The following is a 27,577-nucleotide window of genomic DNA, read 5'->3' as shown; positions in this document are numbered from 1 at the left end:
GTCAAAACCCCCTTAATACCCTTTTTTATTTGGAAAAGACCAAATTAGATTGAAAATTTTACCTGATATTTGAAGTTTGAAAGAAAAAACATAAAATAAATCTGTTCGCGAAGTTAATAGAGCACTACTGCCCGCATCTTTCGAAATGAGTAAAAGGAGCTGCCGTTACGGTGAATGGCAAGCGCTATCGAGCCATGCCGACTGAATAATCATTTGACATACAGCGCGCTTAACAATCAACAATCGATTTATTGCAATATTCAAGCCACCATTGACGCCATGCGGCCAAAATTGGGCTGATCGAATGGATCGTGACCATGCAACTCGTAGCCACGGCGGACATCAGGATTCAATAATAAAATATTTGCTCAGTGAACAGCTTTCTCGTTCCTTCTTGACAAATCGGCTCCCTTAGCAAGACACTGGGTTAACTTTTGAGGAAAAGAAAAATTAGTAGGAAAAGCATTTCATTTCCAAAAGTGTGTGCATATGAGCAAGAACTTTCTATACCGAGGACGCGTCCAGGATCAAAACGATATGAAATACATTCTGACACCGCTTAAATCAGGATATCATAGACCATATTTTTGGGCAACGCGTGAGTTACATATGTAAAACCAAGCATTACATATATAAAACCAAGCATAGATGAATTCATTGCAAGTATAACTAAAGACAAAATGTAATATTAAACCAACTTCCGTTTTGTTTGCAAAAATTATTATTAAATTCACAAATCAAAATTATTTTTCGGTCGCAATTCCAGGAATTGCAACCGTTCCAAAATTAACTAACTTTACTGTCCACTACAATAAATATTGTAGTATCAGCATTTCCGTTCCCACACTAAAATGTAATATTAATAAGTATTTTTTCATAAGCCAATGTAATTTAGCAAGTAAGAAAAACAGAATATATCGAGTAAGCAAATATGTAAGCTTTGATTAAACTTGAAGTAAAAGCATAAAGTCAGTCTTGTTCCTCCCTTTCAACGGAGTAGTTTGTCGAATTGAATTAAATAAATAAATTTTAATAATCAAAAACAGAATTAGTTTTTTTTTACGCAACTTAACGGCAAAACACGTAAATGGCGCAGTCGGTAGGATCCTTTTAAACAGTAAAAAAGGATCCAGTGAAACGAATTCAGCAACAACACCAAATACAGGATAACGGCAAAAGAGAAAACATCTTTAAAATGATAAACCACATGCCAACGTTTACCGGTACAGGAGAAGTCACGGTCAACAGCTTCTTCAGCAGCATAGAATACCTGTTATCAACCATACAAGAGGAAAGTCTAAAAAAGGAAGCGGTCCGAACAATATTCTACAAAGTCATACAAGGACAGGCCAAGGACGTCATCATAAATATACCGACACCAGACAACTGGCAGCTGATTAAAAAACTGCTAAAACTTAGATACAGGCCAGATACGGAGCCACATCAAATATACAAAAAAATTAGTGAACTAGCTATAGAAATTCAGAATATTAAATATAAAGCGGACGAACTAGTAATATATCATAGGGACGATCATGGTATAGATTTGAGTAACATAGATAGTATATTAATAAATACAATTAAAGAAATGTCGCAAGGCACCTTACTCGATAAAATACACGATATGAGGGATTTAGGCAACATATTGGACATAATGACCAGACGTAGATACGAAGACAGTTGCATTCGACCAGAGTATAGAAAATTTAAGGTGAATAAATACAATAATGCAAATATGAATTATAATAGAAATCAGAATGAAATTCAAAGCTATAACCGCCCTAATAATTATAATAACAATTTTAATAAATATAAAAACAGGTATGATAATAATTATATGAATAGAAATTTTAATTCTGGACACTTTAAAGTCCCAAAAAATACTTCAGGAAATTTCCAAAGGTCTCCACAGGTAGGAAATCCCAGGGCAAATTCCGGCCATTATCGCTGGAATCAAACCGGGCAAAACCGGAGCGAGCCGATGGAAATAGATAATATCGAAGTAAATCATTTTCAAAGAATCCCACAGATGGGAAACCCCAGGCCAAATGTCAGCCAAAATCGCTTGACTCAACCTGGGCAATATCTAAGGGAAACAATGGAACATAATGAAAAAGATAACAATGTTAGAGAAAACCAAAATCACGAAAATATTTTTTTTCGGAAACAACCTCAGACTACTTACCCATCATAGAACTTACTATAAACAATAAAAAATATACTGCCTTAATAGACACAGGAGCAAGTGTAAGTATAATAAATAAAGATATACAAGATTTTAGAAAAATACCGTTAAGACAACCGATCGAATTTAAAACAATACTAGGAAAAGGTATAATTGAATTCGAGGTCATCTCAGATGCACCCGAAGAATTTAATGTGAAAGACGCAAAGATTAAGTGGAAAGTCGCCCAGTTAAGAGGAAGAACATATAGTTTTATAATGGGGACCGATCTATTAAATTGTTTTAACACAATGATAAATTTAGTAGACGGAAATGTTTCTTTCAATAACAAGATAACAAATTTTATAGTAAACCCATACAAAAGTCTCCAAATATGTACTCTGGAAGGAGTCAATTTTGACTGGAATAGGTTACATCTGGAACATCTGAATACTGAAGAATATAAAGAAGTCATGAAAATTTTAAATAGATTTAAAAATTTGTTCTTTAAAGAAGGTGACAAACTGACTAGTACAATGAATATAAAACATACGATTAGAACAACGACGGACGAACAGATAAATGCTAAATTATACAGGTATCCACCACAACATGAAGCTGAAGTAAGACGACAAATCAAGGAAATGGAAGAGCAGGGTATAATCAGAAAAAGTTGCTCTCGTTTTGCGAGTCCATTAATAGTTGTACCAAAGAAGTTAGATAATTCAGGAGAAAAAAAGTACAGGATAGTAGTGGATTATAGGAAATTAAATGAAATAACAATAGATGATAAATTTCCACTACCAAACATCGACTCAATTTTGGACAAGCTAGGAAGAGCACAATACTTCACAACCCTAGATCTAGCTAAGGGATATCATCAAATTTTAATAGAAGAAAAAGACAGGGAAAAGACGGCTTTTGTTACACCCCACGGACTATATGAATTTATACGAATGCCGTTTGGACTGAAAAATGCCCCAGCGACATTCCAACGACTTATGAACGAAACATTACGCGAATTCATTAACAGAACATGTGTTGTTTATCTGGACGACATCCTAATATTTAGTACATCTCTAAAAGAACATGTAAAAGCAATAACAGATATCTTCAAAGTATTAGAGGACGCAAATTTAAAAATACAAATAGACAAGTGTAATTTTATGAAGAAGGAAACCGAATTTCTAGGTCATATTTTGACAAGTGAAGGATTAAAACCCAATCCAAATAAAATAAAAGTAATTCAAGAATTAGATATACCAAGAACAGAAAAACAGATAAAAAGCTTTCTGGGTCTTACAGGATACTATAGGAAGTTTGTAAAAGACTACGCCAAAGTGGCCCAACCGATGACGAAATATTTAAAAAAAGGCGTAAAAGTGAATACAAAAGACCCTACCTATGTCGAAGCGTTTGAAAAGTTAAAACAACTGATTAGTTCTCATCCAATATTAAGATATCCCAATTTTGATAGACAGTTCACATTAACTACGGATGCATCCAATTATGCAATTGGTGCTGTCCTTTCACAGGAAGGACACCCGATTTGCTTCGCATCCAGAACATTAAACAATCACGAAAGAAATTATTCAGCAACAGACAAAGAATTTTTAGCAATTTTGTGGAGTGTAAATTACCTGAGACCATATTTGTATGGTAAGAAATTTAAAATTCTTACTGATCATCAACCCATTAAGTTTTTATGTACAAAATACAAAGGAAAGGATATATCGCCAAGACACCAACGATGGATACTCAAACTAGGAGAGTACGATTTCGAAGTAGACTATATAAAAGGTAGAGAGAACAAAGTAGCGGATTTTCTCAGTAGAATAGAAAAAAGTGAAGATAATATTTTAAAATATGAAGATGATGACAGTTCCAATAGCATAAACCTAATTTCGCTCGATGGGGAGGAAGACAACGTAAGCATGGCAACAGTACATTCAGCAGAGGAGAATTTGGGTGATCATTTTTTTATAAAAGAAGAAATCGTGAATAAATATAAAACTCAAATAATCTTAACGAATAATAAAACAGAAGAATATAAAGAAATACATGGGAAGAGAATAATTTTTATTGCAGAGAGTGATTTTGAACAAATGGGAGAAATTTTCAGAAGATATATTCTAAAAGGAAAAATTGGAATATTTTCGGAACTAACCGACCACAGCTATAACATAGTACAAGAAAAACTGATTAGTATGTATTCGAATGACAACAAACTTCAATTCACTAAGTGTACAAAAAGAGCACAAGACATTGAAACAGAGGTTGAAGCCATAAAACAAATCTCCTTTTACCATGTTAGAGAAAGTTTACATTCCGGTATTTTAGAAACATACAATCAAATAAAAAATAAAATCTATTACCCTAAGTTAATGGAATTGGTTCACTTGGTTATAAATCAATGTGAAATTTGCCAAGAGGTCAAATATGATAGGAAGCCTATAAAACCGAAATTGAATTTCTCAGAAACGCCAGTAAAGAAAAATGAAATTATTCACATAGATACGTATATTATGAAGGGAAACCACTTTTTAACAGTTATAGATAAATTCTCAAAATTCGGAGCAGCGTACCTCTTGAATGATAGAAATCATATTACCATTGTTGAACAGTTAGAAGAACATTTTGCTAAATTAGGGAAACCAAGGAAAATAATTGCAGATAACGAATTTAAGGCCGCGAGAATAAGAGAATTTTTGGACACTGAAAATGTAGAGCTTCATCTTACAAAACCTAATAGCCATACTGGCAATGCCGATATTGAAAGGTTTCACAACACGATCGCGGAAAAGTTTAGAATTTTATATAAATTAGAAAAAGGGTTATCAATTAAACACTTAATACAGAAAGCCATACGAAATTACAATGATAGATTCCATTCAACAATAAAATGTACACCAAACGAAGTACATGACAATAAAATAGATCCGGAAATAATAAAAAACAATTTAGAAGCAAGGAAGCATAAAATTATAAGCAATCTAAATAAAACCAGGGAAGACTATAAAGAAGAAAGAATAGAAGGATTCATAAAGAACTATAAAGCGGTTAGGCATAAAGAACAACCAAAGTATAGGAAGGAAAAATTAGAAAACATTCATCCTAACAATATTAAACGACCTTTAAAATTTACAGACAGGGATCATGATGATAGCAATAATACTAACAATACGACAATGTAAAGGTTTAATGGCTTTGACGGAACTAACGGAACAAACAGGATTTATAGATTTACAAATTAGAAACCAAGAAATACCCAAAGATAGTGACATAGTACTACACATGATTGACGTTTACAAATTAGAAACTATTATCAACGAAATGACGGACAATATAATATTAATGAAATTAGAAAATAAAGAGACACTACAACGAGAGTTGTTAGACATAAGGAATAAGTTACTAACGCTCATGCCAGTAAAAACTAGAAATAAACGCGGACTAATTAATGCAATATGTATGCAGTATGTCAAAATGGTTTTTTGGTACAATGGACGAAGACAATAGACAAAATATACAAACGCACTTTTTACAGACGAATGACACAATGAACCAACAAATAAAAATAAACAATTATTTCAGTTCAGCTATAGAGCATCTCAAAGAAATTGTTAAAAGTGATAGAGTAAAAATTGAAAAAGAACTTAATTCTATTAATAAATTTATGTATGACGAATATAAACAAAATTTATACTTAGACCAGTATACAAAGATTCAGTTATTAAAAAGTAAAATTGAGCAAATACAAGAAAATGTTGTATCAGCCAAATATGGAATATTACACCCAAATATTTTATTGATTATTATTTATAATATTGATTATAATAAGCTTAAGTATCTACAATTAGGCACAGCCATTTTAAATAACACCTATCTAATATTCGGCATTAAAATACCTAAAAACTTTGAATATGTAAAAATAAGAAAGGTTATTCCAATACCTAATAAAGAAAATAATGAAATAGAAGCAAAAATAGAAGAAATATTCATTTATGCAAATAAAACTTTATTATTTGAAGAAAATAAATCTTTAAAAAGATTGAAACCAAGTAAACACTGTATATTAAAACAAAACTGTCACCTCACCAGAAATAAGGATCTTGAAATTCTAGCCATAGACGTAAAAACGATTATTGTTAAAAATGCTGTAAATTTACAAATGAATCAAACATGTAATAAAGAGAAACCAATTATGAACGGAAACTATATCATAAGATATAATAATTGTTCAATTAAAATTAGTGACTACTATTTTTCAAATTATATCGAAAACATAGAAGAAAATAATGAAAGTGTAAAATATGAAGACATTCGGAACTTTACAAAAAAAATTACATTCGATGAAATATTGGAGGAAAATAGATCAAATATAGAAAACATTTTTAAATTCAAAATTCATAGTAAAATCTCACATATCTGCAATGTACTAAGCATTATCATAATTCTAATAACTGTCATTGTTGTAATCAATAAACACAAACGTATAACTATTAAATTAAATAAAAGAATTCAGGAGAATTCTAATTTAAGGGAGGGAGAAGTTACATATGTAAAACCAAGCATTACATATATAAAACCAAGCATAGATGAATTCATTGCAAGTATAACTAAAGACAAAATGTAATATTAAACCAACTTCCGTTTTGTTTGCAAAAATTATTATTAAATTCACAAATCAAAATTATTTTTCGGTCGCAATTCCAGGAATTGCAACCGTTCCAAAATTAACTAACTTTACTGTCCACTACAATAAATATTGTAGTATCAGCATTTCCGTTCCCACACTAAAATGTAATATTAATAAGTATTTTTTCATAAGCCAATGTAATTTAGCAAGTAAGAAAAACAGAATATATCGAGTAAGCAAATATGTAAGCTTTGATTAAACTTGAAGTAAAAGCATAAAGTCAGTCTTGTTCCTCCCTTTCAACGGAGTAGTTTGTCGAATTGAATTAAATAAATAAATTTTAATAATCAAAAACAGAATTAGTTTTTTTTTACGCAACTTAACGGCAAAACACGTAAATCGTGTGAAAGATGGACATTTTGACAATCTGAGCCCGATACGTTTCAAATATAGGTGGCGGGAGTACTTACTAGGTTGCTTTAAAAATACAGAAAAACAAGAGTTTATTTAGCAATAAGCAATTAATCACAGCCTCCGAATTGTAGATTTTTATGAGCAGCTTTTTCATGGCAGAAATACACTCAGAGTTTGCCTGTTGAGGGGCGACCCCTGTTAGAATAAACTTTTGTGATGAATCCGCCTCTTCTATAAACTAATCCATTGGGGTCATAATGTTGAGGCACCTTAAGGGGTTATATACAGTAAGCAGGCCGAAAAAAGGGAATTTTCCCGAATTGTTTCCGAGAAAACTTTTAAATTTATTGATGTAAAAATTTTTACACATATTATGTTATCTTTTACCTGTATTTTAAGACTTAGTATTAGTAAAAATACTTATTTGGAAAGGAGCTACAGCAGATCTCGGGGAGCTTCTCTCAAAAAAGACGTTTTGTGGTGGCCACTATATCTCTGTACTAGATCCTCTGAAATTTAAAAACCAAACAGATTTCCTTAAAAAAATGTTAAATCTAGTAATTAATATTTTTTTGATAAAATGGATAATGACTTTGAAAACACTTTCAAGCACTCTGAAACGTCTTTTCAAATTTGCGTGTAGCTTCAAAAATATTCACCGGAACGATATTAAATTTTTCTTAAATATATGTACATTAAGAAAAAAAAAAAATTAAAAAAATCGATTTTTTGAAAACTCGGCGTTATTTTGGCGAAACTTCGCAAATTTGCGATGAGTTTTGAATTTAAAAATTAATTCACAAAATATAATTCTGGGTGTAAGTAAAGTCTTTTTTTTCTAATACCATACTTGGCAATTTATTATAATTTAATTTGTTACCATTTTAACCAAAACGGTATTTAATTCTTCCACTTACTTCGCCCTTCTTAAATGCGACCTTTTGTAAGGGACTGTCAAAATTCCAATGGCACAAGTGAGCAAACCTTTGATAAATGAATCACTCCAACAATATTTTTGTTCTGTACTATGATTTTATGTTCTCAAGGCTTAAAAAAAACTTCCGATATATGAACCATGCCAGTTCAAACTTCTTTTAGAAATTAGCTACTTTCGATTCACCAACATCTAGCGAATAGTAAACAAAAATGTGTAAAAACTTTGCACGCAAATGTAAATACAACGATGAGATCCTGGGACAGATACGGTTCAATTTATGGTCCGTTTTGTTCGTTTTGTTTTTTCTTCATTAAAACTGATCCGCGATACTGAGCTGGATAGCCTGAGGAAACACGATAATTGTTGTAGCTTTCACATACAAATTTTTCGCTAGGCGAGCAGAGAAGGGGTCAACCGAAAGCAGCATATGTAAAAGAAGAGGTATTTTCAAATATCATTAATTTAACTGGAGTTAAAACTTGGGTACTTCAGCATGCATTTCCATCAAACTAATTTAAGCTTCAGAGCAACTTTTCTAAAAAAAAAATCAAGGCTGAATCAATCAAAATGTATTCGTAGAAAGCACAATTTCTAATCTGTTAAGTGGTTGTAATTAAACGAGCTATACTGTATACACATTTTACATTGCATATTTTTAGGCTCAACTACGATGGAGCTCATTGATAGCAAAATTAATGCAGTACTGCTTCTAGGCAAATTCCAGTCATCGGTGGATAGTCTTTCGCTGCCAAGTTAAATAAACTACAAATTTCTTGCTGTTTGGATGATTCAGTCGGTACCCAGTCCAGACCCGCGCCCTGCACATGCTGCAGTTGTTGTGACCTGATGTTGGAAAGCAGCCGCGCCAAATGGAGTGATTGCGGGTGCAGAGCTGTACAGCGGAGGGTGATGTCGTCACTTGTCCTATATCTAACGTTATGCAGGCCAGAACATCACCGAAGATGGCACCAGCCACTTGATCCATGTCAAGTTGCGAGAACCAAGTGCTGGAATTGAAACAGGATGGGGGTAGGGGTTCGGGGAAAGTAAGAAGGGATGAGTGATGTTACTCTGGTGCTGGGGATAAGGTACACTAAATAGGGCCATTTTATCGGGGCGGCAGCCCTATGTCGGGAAAAACCGAGTCATTCCGGTAACGTAGAACCCGCCGCCGTGGAAATGGTTACTACTGGTACCCTACTCTACCTACTTCCTCAGGTGTTCTTACTTTGTCCTGGCATGCCGTTTATGTCTAACAGAAGACCCCTAAAGAGACGCCCCCAAGCCACCCGAAAGTTTGTGGAGATCTCCTAACTGGTGCTGGGTATCTCCTCCAGCCTTACTACATCCTACTACCATCCAAAGGTTTTAGGTTTGTCTTCTCATTTTTATGGCAGTCCAAAAAATTAAGCAGGGGTTTAGGTTTAAAAGGAGCTCGTTACGCCGTAGATCATTACCCAGAATGTACTGCTCGAAGGCTATGTGTTCTATACATATCCAAGTAGCTTAGTTTTGTTTCTCTTATCAATCCCAAGGGCTGCGCCGCCTTTGCGAGCCACATCTCCGATGTTACTCGAGAAAATGTCAATCGGGCTTTAAGAGTTTTCCACAATCTATGAAGTCTGGCTAATAAATGTAGTCAAAAATTGTCACTGTTAATCTCATCTAACGAAGCAGCTGACGCTCTTCGTCTGAGATGAGTGGTTGTTGTTGTAGCAGCATAAACATTCCCCATACATATATGGAGAATGCTGCTGAAGTGACAGTCCTTGGCCGGATATAAATCCGGGTGAGTGATGAGTAGTGGTTGAAATCGGATGAAAGCATTCAGTGGGCGCGGGTTTAGCAAAGTAAAAAAAAGACTTCAATAATGTCGTTCCACGCCTGTCTGATCAAGTAGTTGTAGTTATGACCATGCGGGTGCTCCCGGTGTTGTTATTGATGATTAAATTTTACAAGCTCCCCTCACAATCTTGAATACTGTAGTTCTACCTGTCATGTGTTATTTATTCGAATAGTATTGTGTACAAATTAAAAAACAAAAAAGTTGTGTCAACTCTTACTCATTAGATTGAGCTTAGAAAATATATATGTAAATATAAATAAATTTTAATATCTACATGTTCTCTTTGTTGCTGTCAGTCTCCTCATCCTTTTTACCTTTTACAGATTTACATTTCTCCAGAAGCGCATCCACTTCATCGCATTGGGTTGTTATTTCCTCAATTGTGTTTTGTAATTCGGTTAATGCGTTCAGAAATCCATTAAGATGCATAGCGCTAACACGAAGTTGTTTCTGCTTTTGACGCAAAATATCAGATTCATTATTTTTATGATAATAATCATAGTTATTAACACAAAAATGAGTTTGCTGTTGCAAATCAGAAATCTTGTCCATTGCTTGTTCAATGTATGAATTCATCGTGGAATTTTCTGTAAAATTTTGCACAAACAAACGATTTAAAGATTTTAGTATGTGTTTTAACTTACTTTTTATAAATCGTTTAACTGCCAACAAAATAAATCTAATTAAATGCTCTTTTGAAACAAATTTACAAGTAAAGACATTACGCGGGCGCAAGCTGTCAAAATTGTCTGTTCTAAGGTAGGCTACAGACGATCAACATGCCATAGTCGGGGTTTGCCACAGACGGCGAATAGCTCACATGTGGTTTTATGCTGATGGCGTAATAATACGTTCACATATAAGTAGATGATCTACTTTTTCCCGCTTAATTCAAAATCCATAATTAAAAAGCGCGATTTCCCATACAAAATTTCTCTCCCAAAATCTGAGATTATAAAATAATCCTAGATAATAACCATAATTTTCGAAATGTAAGGAGAAACATCAAAATAAAAACTATATGAAATGGATGCCGGCAAAGAAAACAGGTCTGTAAACATAATTCTAATAAAATTTTTGTCAAATATTATTAATTATGTATTCATTTTACAGAAAAAAGCGTGTGTCCATAAATGTTTTTTCCTCTTATTACTTATTATAAAATGTAATATGGAATATCCCATGCGCATTGCTGCCATAGATTTTTGCAACCTCAGTAAACATCGCCCACGGATTTTCTCCAACTGTTTATTATTAGCAGCCAATTAATTGCGCAATTAAATTAGCTATTCCTTCTCCTTGTATTTTCTTCATATCGTTAATAATAATTAAATAAAAACACCGAAATACTCCACCAAAATAATTTCTATGAAGAAAACCCTCTCAAAGCAGTATTGACAGCTGATTGTAAATTTTGCAAAAAAAATATGGCAGCAAAACGCATTCGAAATTCGATATTGCATTTTATAATAAGCAATAAGAGGACAAAGCGTTTATGCCCACGCGTTTCTTTCTGTTATATGAATACATGAATAGTTAATAATACCCAACAATTTTTTTTTTTTCAAATTATGCCTACAAACCTGTTTTCTTTACCGGCATCCATTTTATTTAGTTTTCACTTTGACGTTTCCCTTTACATCCATTTTACATAAAACACAGTGTTGTATGTCAAAAAGGATGGTAATAATCTAGGACTATTTTGTAATCTCAGATTTCGGAAGAGAAATTTTTTATGGGTAATCTCGCTTTTTATTGGGAGTTAGGCACAAAAAATTAGATAATCTACTTATATTTGAACGCCTTATAAGACACATTTAGTGGAAGGTGTAGATGTGGAGTAAGCCACAAAAGTTGATAATATCGAATTTGCCCTACTTAGTTCAAAATACTAATAATGCCGTAACTACGAATATTGGACTTTATCATATCTTATGATTTAAACATAAAAGGGACTCGATTTCATATAAGTGAAATCTCATATTTTGTATTACGTGTTGTACGGTTATGAGAACATTAAAAGCATTAAAAATGGTGGACTTACGGTGGTAGATGTGGAAGAAATGCCTTTTAGCAAAAAAACAAAAAAGTTAGGCCTACCTCAAAAGTGCAAGAATGATAGAATAGTAATAGAAGTAATTTATCTTCCTTTTGTCCACTTCTTTTTTATCGTTCAGCACGACAACCAGTTGTCACAATCGCAAATATATCGTAGCGGTTTTCGTAAGACACCACCTTTAGTTTTTGTACGTCGGAACAAAAGTGGTGGATTCCGCACATTGGTTTCATAATTAGTGTTATTATTCTCATTTTGAATTAGAGTATGTTTAATAAATGAACACCGCGTAAAATTTCTTCAATATAATTACGAAGTAATCAAAATTAGGTTAATTTTTATATAAATATTTATTTTAAGTCGTAATAGTAGCCTCATATGCTGTTACATAGGCACACTGTTTACTGAGCACACTCTGGTTGCACAAAGCTGTCAATAAGTTTGGTATGTTTTGACATTTGTTCTATCACTCCAAAGTTTATTTTATTGTTGTCATAAGCAGAGCACGTGGTGACATCGCAAAAGTTTGCCAAATATTAATATCTCAACAATTTAAGTAGAAAAAAATGGTAATAATGAAAGCGAAAAAGATAAAGAAGCCCTTCAATTCTCGAAAGTTCTTGCGTAATTCGGATGTTGCTGAAAAAGATGCGGCGAAGGAAGAGTCTGAAAGCGAGGTGGTACCTGAACACATACGCATAATTGAGCAGGAGGTGCAAATTGTACGTGCGCTTGCATGTAACGATCTCAACAAACGTAATCGTCAAATTCGTAAACTACGAAAATGGCTAGAACTACGCGCGTGCAGTTCTTTTCCTTTAACGGAGGATGACTTTCTACGCATTTGGAAAGGACTATACTATAATATGTGGATGTCGGATAAACCATTGGTTCAAGAAAATCTAGCCGAACAGCTGGGAAAATTAACTGAATGCTTCGATGGGGACGTGAACACTAGTGTGAACTTTTTCGGAGCGTTCATGCAGACAATGTGCAATGAGTGGTTTGGAATCGATCAATGGCGTATTGACAAATTCATGATGCTAGTGCGCCGAATGTTGCGCTATATGTTTCGTGTTCTAAAACGCAGTGGCTGGACAAAAGAGTCCATCAAGCTCTTTAATGACCATATGAAGTTGACAGTTTTAGCTGACGAAAGTCCTGCAATTGGATTAACGATGCACTTTCTAGATATATTTTTTGAAGAATTAGCCAAAGTGTCGGAAGGAGATATTAGCGCAGAACAAGTGGGAGACTTTGTGCGCCCTTTCGTTACGTATTTGGCAAAAGGTCGCGATGCTAAGCTTGTATCACATTGTCGCTTACAAGTGCTAAAACATATGCTATATCAAAGCGCTTTGGGACGTGAATACACCGAGAAATTCAATGCATGGGAACGTATGGGCTTCCCAACTACTTCTATTAATGATTTGGAAAAGGTTGATGAAGATAATGAGGAAAACGGAGAAGAAGATGATGGAACAGAGACCACACAAAAGGAGCAGCACTTGGATCCACGCGCCGGAGATGTTGACGTATTTATGCCAGAACTGCCATTAGATGCCAAATACGTGATTGAAGAATTGGAAAGACTTATCTATAAAGATGACGATATTAGTACTAAGATCAGAAAAAGTTTGCGTAAGCAATTGGATATTTTCAAAACATATCAGCAAGGCGAGTTTCCGTTAGGTGTCAAAAGGATTCAACGTTTTAAAGCAAAAGCAGAGAAACCATTGATGAAAGATAAAATTGAGCAGCTAGAAAATGTTGAAAATGAATTATTTAGTGTAGGGCGTAAACTAAAGCAGCTGAATAAAAGAAAACGTCGAAAGTTGCTAAAATCCCTAAACTTCGAAGAAATAGATGAATCAAATTTTGATCAAACAATTCTGAAAGCAATACCGAAGCAATACCTGAAGGAACGTAAAAGAAAAGCAACCTCTGGAATGAGTGGTTGGGTGGAAGAAGAAATCAGCGAAGAAGATTTATTGCCTAACAAAAAATTAAAAGGGAAGAAAAACATTGAAGTAGCGCCTGCACAAGATAGTACGAATACAAAAGAGCACGAAACACAAGACGTTGATGAAATAGGAGTGACCACTCATATCAATAAAGAAGCAGAGAGAATCCAGCTGGATAAAACTAAAACAAGTAAAACTAATGCTTTGAAGGGACCCATAGAGCAAGACAAAACAAAAGATAAGCCCATCAAAGTCCAAGGCGTGACGACTCAGATCAACAAAGAAACAGAGGAAACCCAGCCTAAAAAAAATAAAGCAAGTAAAACTAATGTTCCGAAGACACCCCTAGTAGAGCAAGACAAAGCAAAAGATAAGCCCATCAAAGTCCAAGGTTTGACGACTCAGATCAACAAAGAAACAGAGGGAACCCAGCTTGATAAAATTAAAACAAGTAAAACTAATGTTCCGAAAGCACCCATAATAGAGAAAGACCGTACAAAAGATAAGCCTATCAAAGTCCAAGAAGCACAAGCAAAGGAAGCAAAATCCAAGTGGGATACGCCATTGGCTGAAGGTGAAGTAGAATATTTTATACCTTCACGAAAAATACAATTGAAAGAAGCCAACGTAAATCTCGTACCTAATCCGATGGCGAAGAAATTGACGAACAAAACATCAACACCTATTAGCGCCAAGAAAGGTAAAGCTGCATTCAGCACACCAACAATGGGCAGCGTGAAACGAGTAAAAATAGCACTCAAGCACAACACTATGCAGAATCCCAGCGAGTACATAAAACAAATTAAAAGTTCGCCCAATTTACCATATGATGCAGACAAGAAGCCTGGGAAGGGATTGCTGAAACCCAATTCAATGCCTAGTCCAATCAACCCATTCTATAAAAAGAAAATTGGTCTACGCTTGGCGAATGATACTATTTGAACTATATACTTAATATGGTTAGCTTTTAGATGTATTTAAATTCTGTAGAAATTAAGTAATTTAAATATACTCGTATATTTTCGTAATTGAATTGTCTCAATTAAATAAAGTAACAAATATTCCAATAATCGAACAGGTGCAAAATTTTTTGATTGGTTACTTTTAACACAACATTGTTCGGAGTACCATATCTAGTCGAACTCGAAGACTGGTTTTCCCTCATTATCCCATGTATTCTTGCATTTACGGAAAGCGCACACTAGGTAAAGGGCTGTAAAAAAAGTAAAATGTGTTACGTTAATATATCGATTTTAGGTATACCTATGTGGTGGCTACAAATATGATATTTGGAAATATATTTTTTAATGAGTTTGTTCTTAAGAAATTTATATTTAATTTATAGCGACCACAAAATTTATTTATTTTCAATATACTTGTAGCTTCCCATTCCGACTTTGAAAGCGTTCCTACGGCCTTTGATGGACTGCTTCTTGTTAAGCTTTTTAAATGCTGAAACTCAGGATCTTTCCCACAGCGATTAGGGTACACAGTTTCCAGCCCGTTCATGCGTTGCAGCAGTGACCGACCTATAAAATAGTTATTTGTTCTAATTTTCTATTTCCTTAAATATAAAGTAGCTTACCTTTTTCTAACGACTCCTTGTAATAATCAGGGAAAGTGGTTCTGCGCTCAAGTTTTAAACCATGTTTACGGCAAAGTTTAACTAATGTTGGGAAATGTACCAAAAATTCGGGACAATCAACAACACCCTCCAAATGGAATTGATATTTAGCACCAAAAAGCGGTGGTGGATCTGTGTCGCATGCAAACTCGATTTTATAGAGCTCATTGCCAATGCTGCGGGCATTTGGCGACTGCCGCAGACGACGCATTATTTCGTTCGCATCCGGGATTGTCGCTATAAAGTATCCACCGGGTTGCAGACATTCGGCCGCATTACGAACCATGCACTCCGCTTGAGTAAGAGATTCAAATGAATAATGAAAAGCAAATTGACATGACACCAAATTCAATTTCAACGATTTGTCCATATAACGTTCGCGCAAGCGTACCAATGTGGCATCACACGCAAAGAATTCCGCTGAAAACTTATTGGCAAATTTAGTTTTGTCAGCTCGCGATTGCATTTGTTCATATCGCTTTTTACATTGATCCACCGACACTTCAGCAATATCTGTACATATAAGATGGGTAATATTTGCTTTTTCCCATTTCAGAAGGTCACCTCCCTTGCCACAGCACAAATCAAGAACACGCATAGGGTCGCCCACGCGAGTTTGTTCTTTGATGCGATCCAAATACTCTACAATAAGTTGGCTCTTGAGCCAATTATTAAAATTTCGCATATATACTATTCGCGATTTGAGTCGCTCTTTGCGTCCGGTCTCTTTCAATTCATTATAGTGCGAGGCAACAAGGCGCATGTTACCATCTGGGTTAGGTTCGATGGTATCTTCATCATGATACCCATCACTTTCATCATTGGCAGTGCTTTCGGCAATAGATTTTGCCGGCGGAGGGCCATCGCTATCATCACTGTCAGCTGAAAGAGAAGCAACCTGTTGTTGTTGCAATCCAATATGTGTTTGTCGAGCGGATGAAAACTTCCGTTTTTTTGCTTGACGTGTTTCATCCTCACTGCTCTCATCATTATAGTCTCTAGTGCTATAATTTTCGGCCATTCTAATAGATACAATAAATAACAAAATTTACCACTACTACCATTAAACGTAAAATAACTGTCCGCAGAAAAAATTACAATTCTATTTGACAGCGAAAAGCTAACTGAAAAAAAGGTTGCTTCGAGCACATCAGGGCGAACTAACTGAATACTGAAGGTGGTGTATTCACAAAACAGTAGCTATATTTTGACAAGTCTGAAATTAAGCTCCTTTCTAATACGAACAAACGAACAAAAAAAAAAAAAAAGAAAGAACGAACGTCGCTTGTTAAAGTGTGAAAGCAAAAATTAATATAATGCCTCCAAATGCTGTTTTTATGCAAATGATACCGTGGCAAGAAAGTGTGTGTGTGTATAATTTCTTGTGTTTGGTAGCTTTTTTCTTTCGCCTACTCTTCCTCCTCAAGAAAAATCCCTTCCTTTTCTTTGTTTATTCATGGAGCATGACGAGACAATGAATTCGGAAGGCGCAATCTTGTATTCTGTCATCCCTGTAGAAGCAGGGCGCTTTGACATTGAAACCAGCAAATGGGAAAGCAAAAACAAATCAGCTGCTATGGCGAAGGCACTTGCAAAATGGCTGCTCGATAAGAAGGTCGCATAGACCTAACGGGTACAACAAAAATAAATTATACAAGCCAATCTATCTACAGAGAATTCCGCTGAAATTAATGTATATGTATATACATACAATTTTCATTATACGTTCGTGGATAATCTTCACAGATATTGTATGATTAATGTATGAATAATATTCACGGGAAAGTGGTATACAGTTTGAAGCAAATGTCCTGTTATAATATAACATGCCCTTTTAAAATGAACCAATTGAAAATAAATGTAGACTTAAAAGTCAAAGGGTTTTATAAGAAATTGACGAATTGAAGCGATCACATAAGTCCTGGAAACCGAATTCTTCATGGTTAACAATCTACAAAAATATCTTTAAATATTCGCCAGAAGCTTTTTAGAAAATTTAAGATGAAAACTATTGCACAGCGAATTTTACAGTAATTTCGGTCTGTTAATCTTCTGGCAGAACGAAATTACGGTAAAAATCGGAAAATAAGGAAAAAGTTTGAAACTCAGAAAAAGAAAAAAAGGTATATCTCTTTTATAAATGAAGCAAAAGTATTCAAATTTAGTAAAAGTAAATATAAAATAGAAATATGATGAACAAATGTAATCAAATAGACTCCAAATTACTCCTTGTCAAAGTAGGTGACGCGATTGCTAAGCTTAATTTGTCTTGCTCCTGTAATTTTGTTGATTGTGCATTTATAAAGGTCGCGTCTACAGATAAAATCCGTCTAACAGTCGTTTGAAGAATGCATAGCTGTTAAGATGTCGAGATACCTATGTTGAAGGTTGTTCAGCAACATTTGGCGCTACAGCAGCAATATTCCCATCAGAACGTCCAGTTTTTGGTCTTGGTCTGTAAGTCCTTGTTCTATCCTCGATAGAACAAGTTTCTTCACATATTTTTTTATAATACTTGAATCGCCCGCTCATTCCGACTATTATTTCCACTAAAAACACAAATTTTGCAATACGTGGTTTCAAAGATCGACCATTTTCATAATAAGTTTCAATAATTTTTATACGTATTTGTTCTATCGTGTAAAATTGTACTACTGTCTGTTTGACAAATGTCAAATATTATTTGTATTGGCAATGCTCAACTCAGGAGATTAATTCAACAGAAGAATTATATAATACAAGATTGCGCTTTCTGAATTCCCTGTGACCTGATGCCCCGAGAATATACAAATAAAATGAAGGCAAAGAGAAGGCGTAAACCTTACAAACTATCAAACCTGATAAATATCATGCACACAAACATTTTCTTACTACGGCATCTCGCCATAAAAACGCAAAACAAGTGCATTTGAAGATATTTTTATTAATATTCACAATTTTACTCGTGGCACTTCGTTTTCATTAGTTTGTTTAGTTTAAATGTAATTTCTCTTTCTTTTTTAGGTTTTAATCATTTCTATTCTTCTTGTGTATGACGTCAACCGTGTCAAAATCGCAAGAATTAAAGTAACGGAAGGCGCCACCTTCTGTGTTCAATTCGTCTTGGTGGTAACCAAGGCGAATTTATTACAGGTGACAGCAAACACATATAAGTAAAACCCTACATGTATTTGTTGTTGCGTTTGGTGCAAGCATCATGTCAAAATCAGCAAGCAAATGTAAACATACGAATGTAAACATACCAATACATACAAACAAAGCATATCATTTTGACGCAAGCCATACCTACGGCGAAAAATTCAGCTGGGTGAATGCTGTCACCTTATTAAATCCACCTTGGTGGTAACCAACAGCTGAACCTAGGCGAATTCATAAATGTGTAGATTCGCCTTGGGACAAGGTGGTAATAAATTCGCCTTGCCTTGGGATGAACCATCTGATATTCGCCTTGGCTGAGCCCAAAAAAATAAAAATAAAACTGGAACAGTTGAGTGTGTGCATTTATTTTCATAGATGACCTTAGTTTTATTGTTGCTTCAACTTTCTGAGTAGTTTTTTAATATTCTGGATATATTTACTACTCAAGTTAAAATGTTTCAATTGTTAATGGCAATAATAAAGAAGTACAAAGTTGAAATTGACTAAGGAAAATAATTGTGAAATCCACTGTAAAGTAAATTACAAAAAATTAAATTACGACCTGACAATATGAAACTGTGAAAGCAATATCTTTTGATCAATGGCTAGATAAGTTACTTGCGCGTGATAAAAATTATTTAGGCAAAAACATTGAATATTCTTATGAACGTTGCTCATTGAAGGGCCAAATGTAATCATGTCCCAAACCGGCGGGTTAAATGAGGAGAAAAGGGCTGCTACACGCCAATGGATCGAACGGCAAGAACAATTAGGTAGTGCCGAAATAGAAGAGGATGATATATCTTCATTAGCAGAGTCGTCCATCATATCCAGCAGCGATGGCGACTACGAGACGGAAGCCGAAGCTGATTTCGACACTACAAATGATACCTTAACAACTAAAATATTGGGAAATCAGTATTGTAAGAAAAAATATAAAAAAATTCATAACTTTAGAAATATGTTTATATATGTATTTGCTTCATCTGCGCAGCTCCCACCGATATGGCTGTGGTTATAGATAATCTGCGTGAACTACTGAATTCGATAAATAGTGTGCAAACTTTGGAAAATGTACACATCGAAAATTCTTCAAATGTTAGAATTGGCAACGTCACAAATATTAACGGAAACATACAGATTATACAACGTATTAAAAGGCGTTTGCCTGAAATATCTCGCCAAACTTCAGCCGTATCAGCAGGGGCCCGAGGAAATGCTAGCGATTCGCTAATACTGCAGGAAAGCGAAGAACAAGAGGAGCGTGTAAAACGAGATGCATTCATCGACAGTATAAGTTAATACCTTGACGACTTCGCTAACTAATGTGCCACATAAAATTATAGACAGTCCGACGATTGATCTAGAATTTTTCGAAAATCATTTTCCGTTAACTGAATTCTGTGACACATTCGTTAGTGATGGTTCTGATTGTTGTTGGGCTAAATTACCTAGTTACATTTATTGTTTACATATTTAAATTTTGAAGAGTATAAAATACCGAAAGATTTGTGTGCTGTCATACCACGCAGTACTTGGCTTGCACAGAAGCCCATGGAAGATTATGATTTCATACCAGAACCAGTGAATTTAGTGATTATATGTGAGTATTGTATACAAATAATGAAATGGTAATTCTTCTTTTTTAAATAAAATGCATATGAATTACAGCACATACCGCAACAGAGAGCTCCGAGAAGCAAGCAATAAATATACGCATAATCCGTGACATACAGGTAATATATAAAATAATTAAACTGCTTAGAAGCAGACTGTACTGGAATTATTTTTACGATTTAGATAATCAGTTTTTAATTTGTTTTATTTTATTCAAACTGAGTGCTTCACACATATTGCACAAAAAAAGATAATAAATTCTGCCTTGCCATATTGCATCATTTGTCTTAAAGTATTTATATGTCTTTATCGATATTTTAAAACCTTTCTTCACTTTTGTTATTTAACAAGAGTTAAACATTTATCACTTTACAATCATCATATCGAAAATCCGTTAGTTGAATATAATACGAGTGTATGCATTAAGGCCTACGCATTTGAATGAATCTATGAATTTGAATGCGTAGGATAGGGAATTTAATGCGGTAGTGAATTCAAATCACAAACCAGCTAAAACAAGTTGTTATCTTTTTCCTCAGTGCTTTCATATTGAATCACGCGAATGGAACGACATCGCTTATAATTTTCTAGTCGGCTGCGATGGTAACGTGTACGAAGGCCGCGGATGGGGTGCGGTTGGTGCTCACACAATTGGTTACAATTCAAAATCCATGGGTATCGCATTTATTGGCTGTTTTATGCGCGAATTACCAACCGAAGCTGCGATGAATGCATGCAAACTTTTTCTTAAGAGGTTCGTATTCTTCAAGACTTTTGTCTGTAACTACTGTATTATTCGATTTTGTCGCAGAGGTGTGGAGGAAGGTCACTTGGCACCTGATTACAAACTTATTGCTCATTGTCAGTGCCGTTCGACAGAGAGCCCAGGTCGTAAGCTGTACGAGGAACTACAAACTTGGGATAATTTTTACAATATTGGCGAAGACCACGATGAAGCGTAGTAGGAAATTACTATTGTTATACATACATACAGAATTGTAAGAAATTAAGCTGGAATGTCGTACGAAGCCTTCTGAATGCGTTTCTCAGCGCTTTATTCAGCTCATATAAATAGTTTACGAAAAATATAGTTGAATAAATTGATGAAAACCGAACAACTGTGGGATTTGGATGTGTAGTTCTAGCTTTAAAATTTTCGGAAGTTTATTATATTATATAAAGTAATTGCCTTTGATAATATTTTACACCAGCACATTACTGTAACAATAAATGGTAAATCATTGGTATTATCAATCTAATTATATTCTCTCTATTTACCATAAGCTTTAAATTTTGATTGTTTATATTTTTATATGCACTAGCATTACATGCATTCCATGTACCTTGATTTGTATTAAATAAATGTAAGCATTTTTTATGAATATCTCATATTTTTTTATTTATTCTTTTCCCATCGTATGTAGAAACGGAAATTCCTTAAATACAACTCAAGGGGACAGCGTTGATGTTGGGTGTTGCGAATAAATGCCGCTTACGCGTCTTCAACAGCGCGCCCTGCAAAATAAACTTATTATACTTATTTGAATATAAAAATTATTTACATACATATATAAAAATATATGCTTTCACATGCATATAAAATGTGAGATAAACTTGGAAACAAAGCTTAATAAGCATAAACACTGGTTTGACTGGGGTTGATTAGTAAACATTCCGATATCTAGTTAAAAAAAGAAAACACTAAAGGGAGTGTGAGTGACACATGAAGTTATTCATTTCTACAAATTCGGTTTTTTTTGTAAGCCTTAAGTTGCTTTTTATTCTGAAGCGTTTTGCATCTTGGTTATGCACTTTGCGAGGGAGTGGGATTTTTTCAACGTTAAAATTTCATATTCTAAATCGATTGGGGAATCACTAATTATGTGCAAGTCACTCTTTGTTATTGTTGTATGATATATGTATGGGGAATGCTGCTGCAGTAACGGTGGAACCGATTGTCGTAAGCGGTCTCCAAGTCGGTCTCTAAAAATTATCAATCGATTATCTGTTAAAATAAATTTCAATATTTTCACAGTGGGGAAGTTTTGTTTTGTTTTCAATTCTTCGCTGAAAAGTGAACAAAGCATACAAGCAAATTGTTTTGAGGCACAACAAGGACATGTTAGTTTTAGTTAGTGTGTACGTCTCAACAAAATATTTGGGAAGAAAACGACCAACTGATGGTGATTTTAACTTACTACATCGCATACTTTTTTATGTTAACGTATGCAAATATTTAGCTCCGTGATATTTTACTTCTCATCTGTAAATTCAATGATATAAAATACGCGCAAAATATATTAAGTGGAAACAAAAACAATGAAAAAATAACAATTGTAAAAAATTTGATTTCAGCAATTATTATTGCTAAAGTGTTTTCATGAAAGAGTTCCGTAAAATTGAACTGGTACATCTTGTGCAATTTATATAATACACGTAACCAAGTACTTTTGACACCACAACTTAAGTCGACTTAGCACTTTCTATTTATTAAGAACAAAATTTTCGTATTCTAGTGAAATATTTAAAATATTCTTAATTCATAACATCTTAATAAAAATGCAAAATTTTCGCATTGCTCAAAAATTAATATCCGCTATAGTCAGTTAAGCTGTTTTGTCAAAAGTTACCAGATATGTAATTTTACACCCAATAAACTATAGTTCTTTAAAAATGTGGAACGAAGTAAAAAAAATAGAATATTTGCATATCACATCGGAAATCAGAAAAAATGAACGAGACGGTTTGTCCGCCTCCGTTATGAAAATTTCGATATAGTCAATCCTCCGACAAGGCAAGTGAGAGTATTGCGATTCCTCTTAAATAATATTAAATACTATACTTACGTGCTGGTTTTCCATCGCTCCATGGAGTGAACTTAACATGAGTCTCGTTCCGCTTAGCAGCCTACGAAAAAATATTAAATCAATCATATCAGATTCCTCATTCGATATTCTGCATTTAACTTACATCGGCTCGCAGATTGCTCTTAAGTGCCTGGCGCACAACGCGAGCACAGATGTTGGAGTATTGAATGTAGCTGGAAAAGCAGAAAAAAAAAATTTCAGCATGTTATATTGAAATTACGTAATGTGGAGCTGGTATTGGATGTGCCCACAAATGGTGGTGCAAAACTTTATCACCAGTTTTCCATTGTTGTCTCATCATACTTACGTAAGCCCAGCTGCTCTCCATGCGTTGGTCATTTTGCTATTTGTTTTCTTTTAAGTCGTGAAAAAATGGGCAAAATTTTAGACAAACTACTGCACTCACCAACACCGCTGAATTTTCCAAAAAAAATCGCTGTTTGGCAATTGGAAATGTGACAGTTGTAGCTGGTTGTGTTTACAAGTTGCTGTCAGTTCATGCGATTGTTCTTCTTCTTGATTTGCGTAAAGTAGGGTCACAATGAACTTGTCAATAGAGTTTGGATTAAATGTTTTTCTGGAATTTTTAATACCTAAAAATCAAATTCTGAGATTTAAATAAATGGATTGGGTTTCCATCAAGGCGAATCTATTAAAGGTGGTGTTGGTGAATCAGCTGATTTGTTTTTTTTTCTTTCGCCGTGTCCATGTGTTTGTCAGCTTAGAATGAAACAAGGCGAGTTCATTATTTGTTTTCTGTTTCCCAATACTTTGCTTTACCAATCAAACATAATGTACATTGTTGTTGGTCTAGTGCCACCACATTTAATGAATGCGCTTTGATTTTCATGGTAGTGACGAAAGTTTTGCTTATAATGTGTAATAAATTTACTTTTAATCGCTTATTTTAATTACAAAATATGTTTGTTAAACCGTACAAAATTAATGGGCGGGACGAATTGTCTAAGATATTGAGAAAAGAATAAAACTGAGCTGAGTTAACCAAAAAGAAAAAAAAAATTATAATACTATTTATTACTTTGTCAAAATATAAAAAACTGCGTAAATATAGCGGGGATTATATTTATATATTGTATTATAACGGTAACGCGTACACCCTTTTTGGATGTTTGGCCGAGCTCCTCCTCCTATTTGTGGTGTGCGTCTTGATGTTGTTCCACAAATGGAGGGACCTACAGTTTTAAGCCGACTCCGAACGGCAGATATTTTTATGAGGAGCTTTTTCATGGCAGAAATACACTCGGAGGTTTGCCATTGCCTGCCGAGGGGCGACCGCTGTTAGAAAAATGTTTTTCTTAATTTTGGTGTTTCACCGAGATTCGAACTGACGTTCTCTCTGTCAATTGCGAATGGTAGTCACGCACCAACCCATTCGGCTACGGCGGCCGCCGTATACACAAGAATACACACAGAAAATTTAATACCGTTCCAGGCATTATTTTCTAAGTTTCACGCAAATTTTAAAAGGCGTTTCAGTGTGCTTGAAAGTGTTTTTCAAACTTTAAACGCTTTTTTCTCAAAATGGTGTTTTCAAAGTCGGAGACCAACATTACTTGAAGACGGCTAAACTGATTAGTCTCAAATTTTAACACGAGGTTCTTAAATATATTTTTTAGTAATTAATCGAATATATTTTCCCACCGATAAATATTTTTGTTTTTTATAAACAATTTAAGGCCGAAATTTTAGTCAAAAATCGATTTTTCTTTTAGAAACGGCCATTTTGTCAAAAAAATGTATTTTGCTTATTTCTTCGATTAATTACTAGATTTAACATTTTTTGAACGAAATCTGTTTGGTTTTTAATTTCAGAGGATCCAGTTCAGAGATATAGTGGTCACCGCAGGGCTCCCGGAATCAGCTTTAGCTCCTTTCCAAATAAGTATTTTTACTAATACTAAGTCTTAAAATAGAGTTAAAAGATAGCATAATGTGTGTACAAATTTTTAAATCAATAAATTTAAAAGTTTTCTCTGAAAAAATTCTGAAAAATTCGCTAACTAAACAAGTGTTTTAAAAGTGCAGGTAATGGCAAACCTCCGAGTGTATTTCTGCCATGAAAAACATTCTCATAAAAAGATTACCGTTCGGATTCGGCTTGAAACTGTAGGTCCCTCTATTTGTGGAACAACATCAAGACACACACCACAAATAGGAGGGGTGTACGCGCCAATTATATATATTAAAAGTGCATATTTTAGAACAGTTTTCGACAAAAAACTAAAATCTCTCAGTCGTTAATTATGCATATTTATCTGGTTTTCCGTTCCATATAAAAACAAAAGAAGGTTCACATGCAGTTGGATTTATTTTTAAATAATTTGGCTGTGCTTTTATTTCAAAAGAGCTATGAGAGAGATGAAAGAAAAGATTTAAAATAGCCAATTTACAGTCACTCACACCTTATTTGACGCATATACGACTTTTTTGTAAAGTATTTCGCGAAAATGGAGAAACAGAGTATGCAGGCATCTTATTTATTTTGTTTTATTTCATTTCTCAACAAAAAATTAAAAAAAAGGGTCTACTAATTTCATTGTAACGCAAAACAAACTAATAAAAACAAAGTGCACAGAAATTTCATGACGAATAATTCAGTTGCCAGAGTTTGCTCAATTCATCATACCAATTACAAACACTTTTAATTTACATTTATAAAGCTTAATAGTAATAGTTTTGAACGCTGTTTATTTTCATTGCCCGCATGTGTATAGATAACATAATGAAAATTACTAACTTTCGCTTAAATTAAAAAAAAAAATCATTCTCATTATTTGCCACCCTTACACGTCACTTCGCACTCGACTAGTATCTAATTACATACTCAAAGTATTTTGTAGCATACGTTTAGGAAACACTCGCAACCTGCTCTTTGTAGATGTTAAGAGGGTCGCATGGCGTATGCGTGATCTTCACTGATTTGGTACAATGAAACGCTGAGCGAAATGAAAGTTTTTTTGTCTTGCTTTTAGTCATTTTTAATCAAAAATATGTTTAGCCACAGACATAATACATACGCGTACATCCATGCATACATATTTGCATTCTTATAATCATTTAATTCATTTAATTCTACTTATGGCTACCGGAATGCAAATAAGAATTCTGCTTTGAATAAATGCCCGTCACACGTCTCAAAGCTAAAAATCCTACTATATATTTACTGCACTAACAACACGCGCATATTTTTATTACTCTGCAGCTGACGGAATTATTTGCTCTTAAGTGTAGTTGAAATGAAGAAATAATAAAGGTCTTAAACGTAATCTAAAAGGAACCTGCTTGACGTTTTTATTACTAACTGCATGCTAAAAAAATAAAAATTATAGAACTAAATGAGACGATAATAGATTTCAGCCAACTTGGAATAGTTTTTATTGCTTTATTTTGGCTTCCATTAAAGTTTGTGTTTGCACTTTCCTAAAGGGCCACCAGAATATGAAATTAAAGGCATCTGAGGGAAATTTCTTTTAAAAGTGGTAGCGCTTTATACATTAGGTTTAGGTGCTTGCGACGGTGCTTTGAAAAGCGCAAGGAAAAATATAATGGCAAAAATAGAAGAAAATAAAATAAATAAGAAGAAATGAAGAAGAGAAAAAGTAGAACGACACCGCTAAAGTGGAAACAAAGTTATGGAAACTTAATCTTGCTGAAGTGGTTTAGCTGAATAAATGATGCTGAGTCGATTCCAACTCATCATTTTGTAAAGAGATAAATGCTTTAGAGGGTATTTGGCCAAATTACTCTTCCCATTTATGATGTACGTCTTGATGTTTGTACCAAAATGGAGGAATCTACCGCCATTTAGTGTTCCTTGCCCGGGTTTCAAGTCCGGACACTTCCTAATAGTACTCACGCACCAACTCATTCGGTTACGGTGTCCCAAAATAGGGAAATTAAATAGAAATTATGATATGTTGAGTTTCAACGTAAAAATTTTTTGTCGAGAAGTGCACGGTTGTATTATCAAAAGTTGCAGATTGTTTAGACTGAGAAGCTCTCTCGATTGCCACTGATGCATCCTTCACACCAGAAGAACATTGCAATATTACATTTTCTGATTCTTAAAAACCATATGCTGAATTGAGGGTAGTGTTTATGTAAAGGGTGATCAGATTGCAGGTACTTTTTCCAATAGAGTTTTTTTGACAGATCATGCTGGACTATTGCCTAACTAAATACGTAATTTTATTCAGTATTCATTGACATTTCATCATGGAGAGACAACAAATCGTACAACTGTATTACGAAAATCGACGCTCTGTGAAAAGTGTTCATCGCGCGCTCAGG

The 27,577-nt window shown here is 34.2% G+C and overlaps 5 protein-coding genes across 7 annotated transcripts; 2 read left to right on the top strand and 3 right to left on the bottom strand.

Annotated features, from left to right (window-relative positions):
- Positions 1-10,140: 10,140 nt before the first annotated feature.
- Positions 10,141-10,759, bottom strand: LOC128856366 (uncharacterized). Its single transcript, XM_054091667.1, has 2 exons — positions 10,645-10,759; positions 10,141-10,587 (listed from the first exon to the last, which is right to left on the bottom strand). The coding sequence occupies exon 2, from the start codon at positions 10,574-10,576 to the stop codon at positions 10,271-10,273; it is 306 nt and encodes a 101-aa protein (XP_053947642.1). The 5' UTR covers positions 10,577-10,587; positions 10,645-10,759; the 3' UTR covers positions 10,141-10,270.
- Positions 10,760-12,288: 1,529 nt separating this feature from the next.
- Positions 12,289-14,963, top strand: LOC128857770 (ribosomal RNA processing protein 1 homolog). Its single transcript, XM_054093521.1, has 2 exons — positions 12,289-12,500; positions 12,559-14,963. Exon 2 carries the CDS (start codon positions 12,623-12,625, stop codon positions 14,960-14,962), a length of 2,340 nt encoding a protein of 779 aa, XP_053949496.1. The 5' UTR covers positions 12,289-12,500; positions 12,559-12,622; the 3' UTR covers position 14,963.
- A 50-nt stretch (positions 14,964-15,013) lies between these two features.
- On the bottom strand, positions 15,014-16,789 carry LOC128857771 (mRNA cap guanine-N7 methyltransferase). Its single transcript, XM_054093522.1, has 3 exons — positions 15,606-16,789; positions 15,397-15,549; positions 15,014-15,233 (listed from the first exon to the last, which is right to left on the bottom strand). Exons 1-3 carry the CDS (start codon positions 16,663-16,665, stop codon positions 15,154-15,156), a joined length of 1,293 nt encoding a protein of 430 aa, XP_053949497.1. The 5' UTR covers positions 16,666-16,789; the 3' UTR covers positions 15,014-15,153.
- A 2,307-nt stretch (positions 16,790-19,096) lies between these two features.
- Positions 19,097-21,783, top strand: LOC128857768 (peptidoglycan-recognition protein LE). Its single transcript, XM_054093518.1, has 6 exons — positions 19,097-19,705; positions 19,777-20,079; positions 20,272-20,385; positions 20,454-20,518; positions 20,939-21,153; positions 21,211-21,783. Exons 1-6 carry the CDS (start codon positions 19,480-19,482, stop codon positions 21,359-21,361), a joined length of 1,074 nt encoding a protein of 357 aa, XP_053949493.1. The 5' UTR covers positions 19,097-19,479; the 3' UTR covers positions 21,362-21,783.
- LOC128857769 (protein stunted) lies at positions 21,771-23,726 on the bottom strand. Of its 3 annotated transcripts, none has more exons than XR_008453943.1 (5): positions 23,574-23,722; positions 23,370-23,439; positions 23,246-23,306; positions 22,598-22,662; positions 21,771-21,914 (listed from the first exon to the last, which is right to left on the bottom strand). XR_008453943.1 is itself a non-coding variant. In XM_054093520.1 (5 exons), exons 1-4 carry the CDS (start codon positions 23,603-23,605, stop codon positions 22,652-22,654), a joined length of 174 nt encoding a protein of 57 aa, XP_053949495.1. In that variant the 5' UTR covers positions 23,606-23,724; the 3' UTR covers positions 21,771-21,914; positions 22,610-22,651. The 3 variants fall into 3 exon arrangements, 2 of the variants coding, with proteins under 2 accessions (XP_053949495.1, XP_053949494.1); XM_054093520.1 differs by having other exon boundaries at positions 22,610-22,662; positions 23,574-23,724; XM_054093519.1 differs by lacking the exon at positions 22,598-22,662 and having other exon boundaries at positions 23,574-23,726.
- Positions 23,727-27,577: the final 3,851 nt, after the last annotated feature.

This window comes from Anastrepha ludens, chromosome 3 (assembly GCF_028408465.1).
Source record: "Anastrepha ludens isolate Willacy chromosome 3, idAnaLude1.1, whole genome shotgun sequence".
Classification (NCBI taxonomy): domain Eukaryota; kingdom Metazoa; phylum Arthropoda; class Insecta; order Diptera; family Tephritidae; genus Anastrepha; species Anastrepha ludens.
This window is presented reverse-complemented; position numbering and strand designations above follow the sequence as displayed.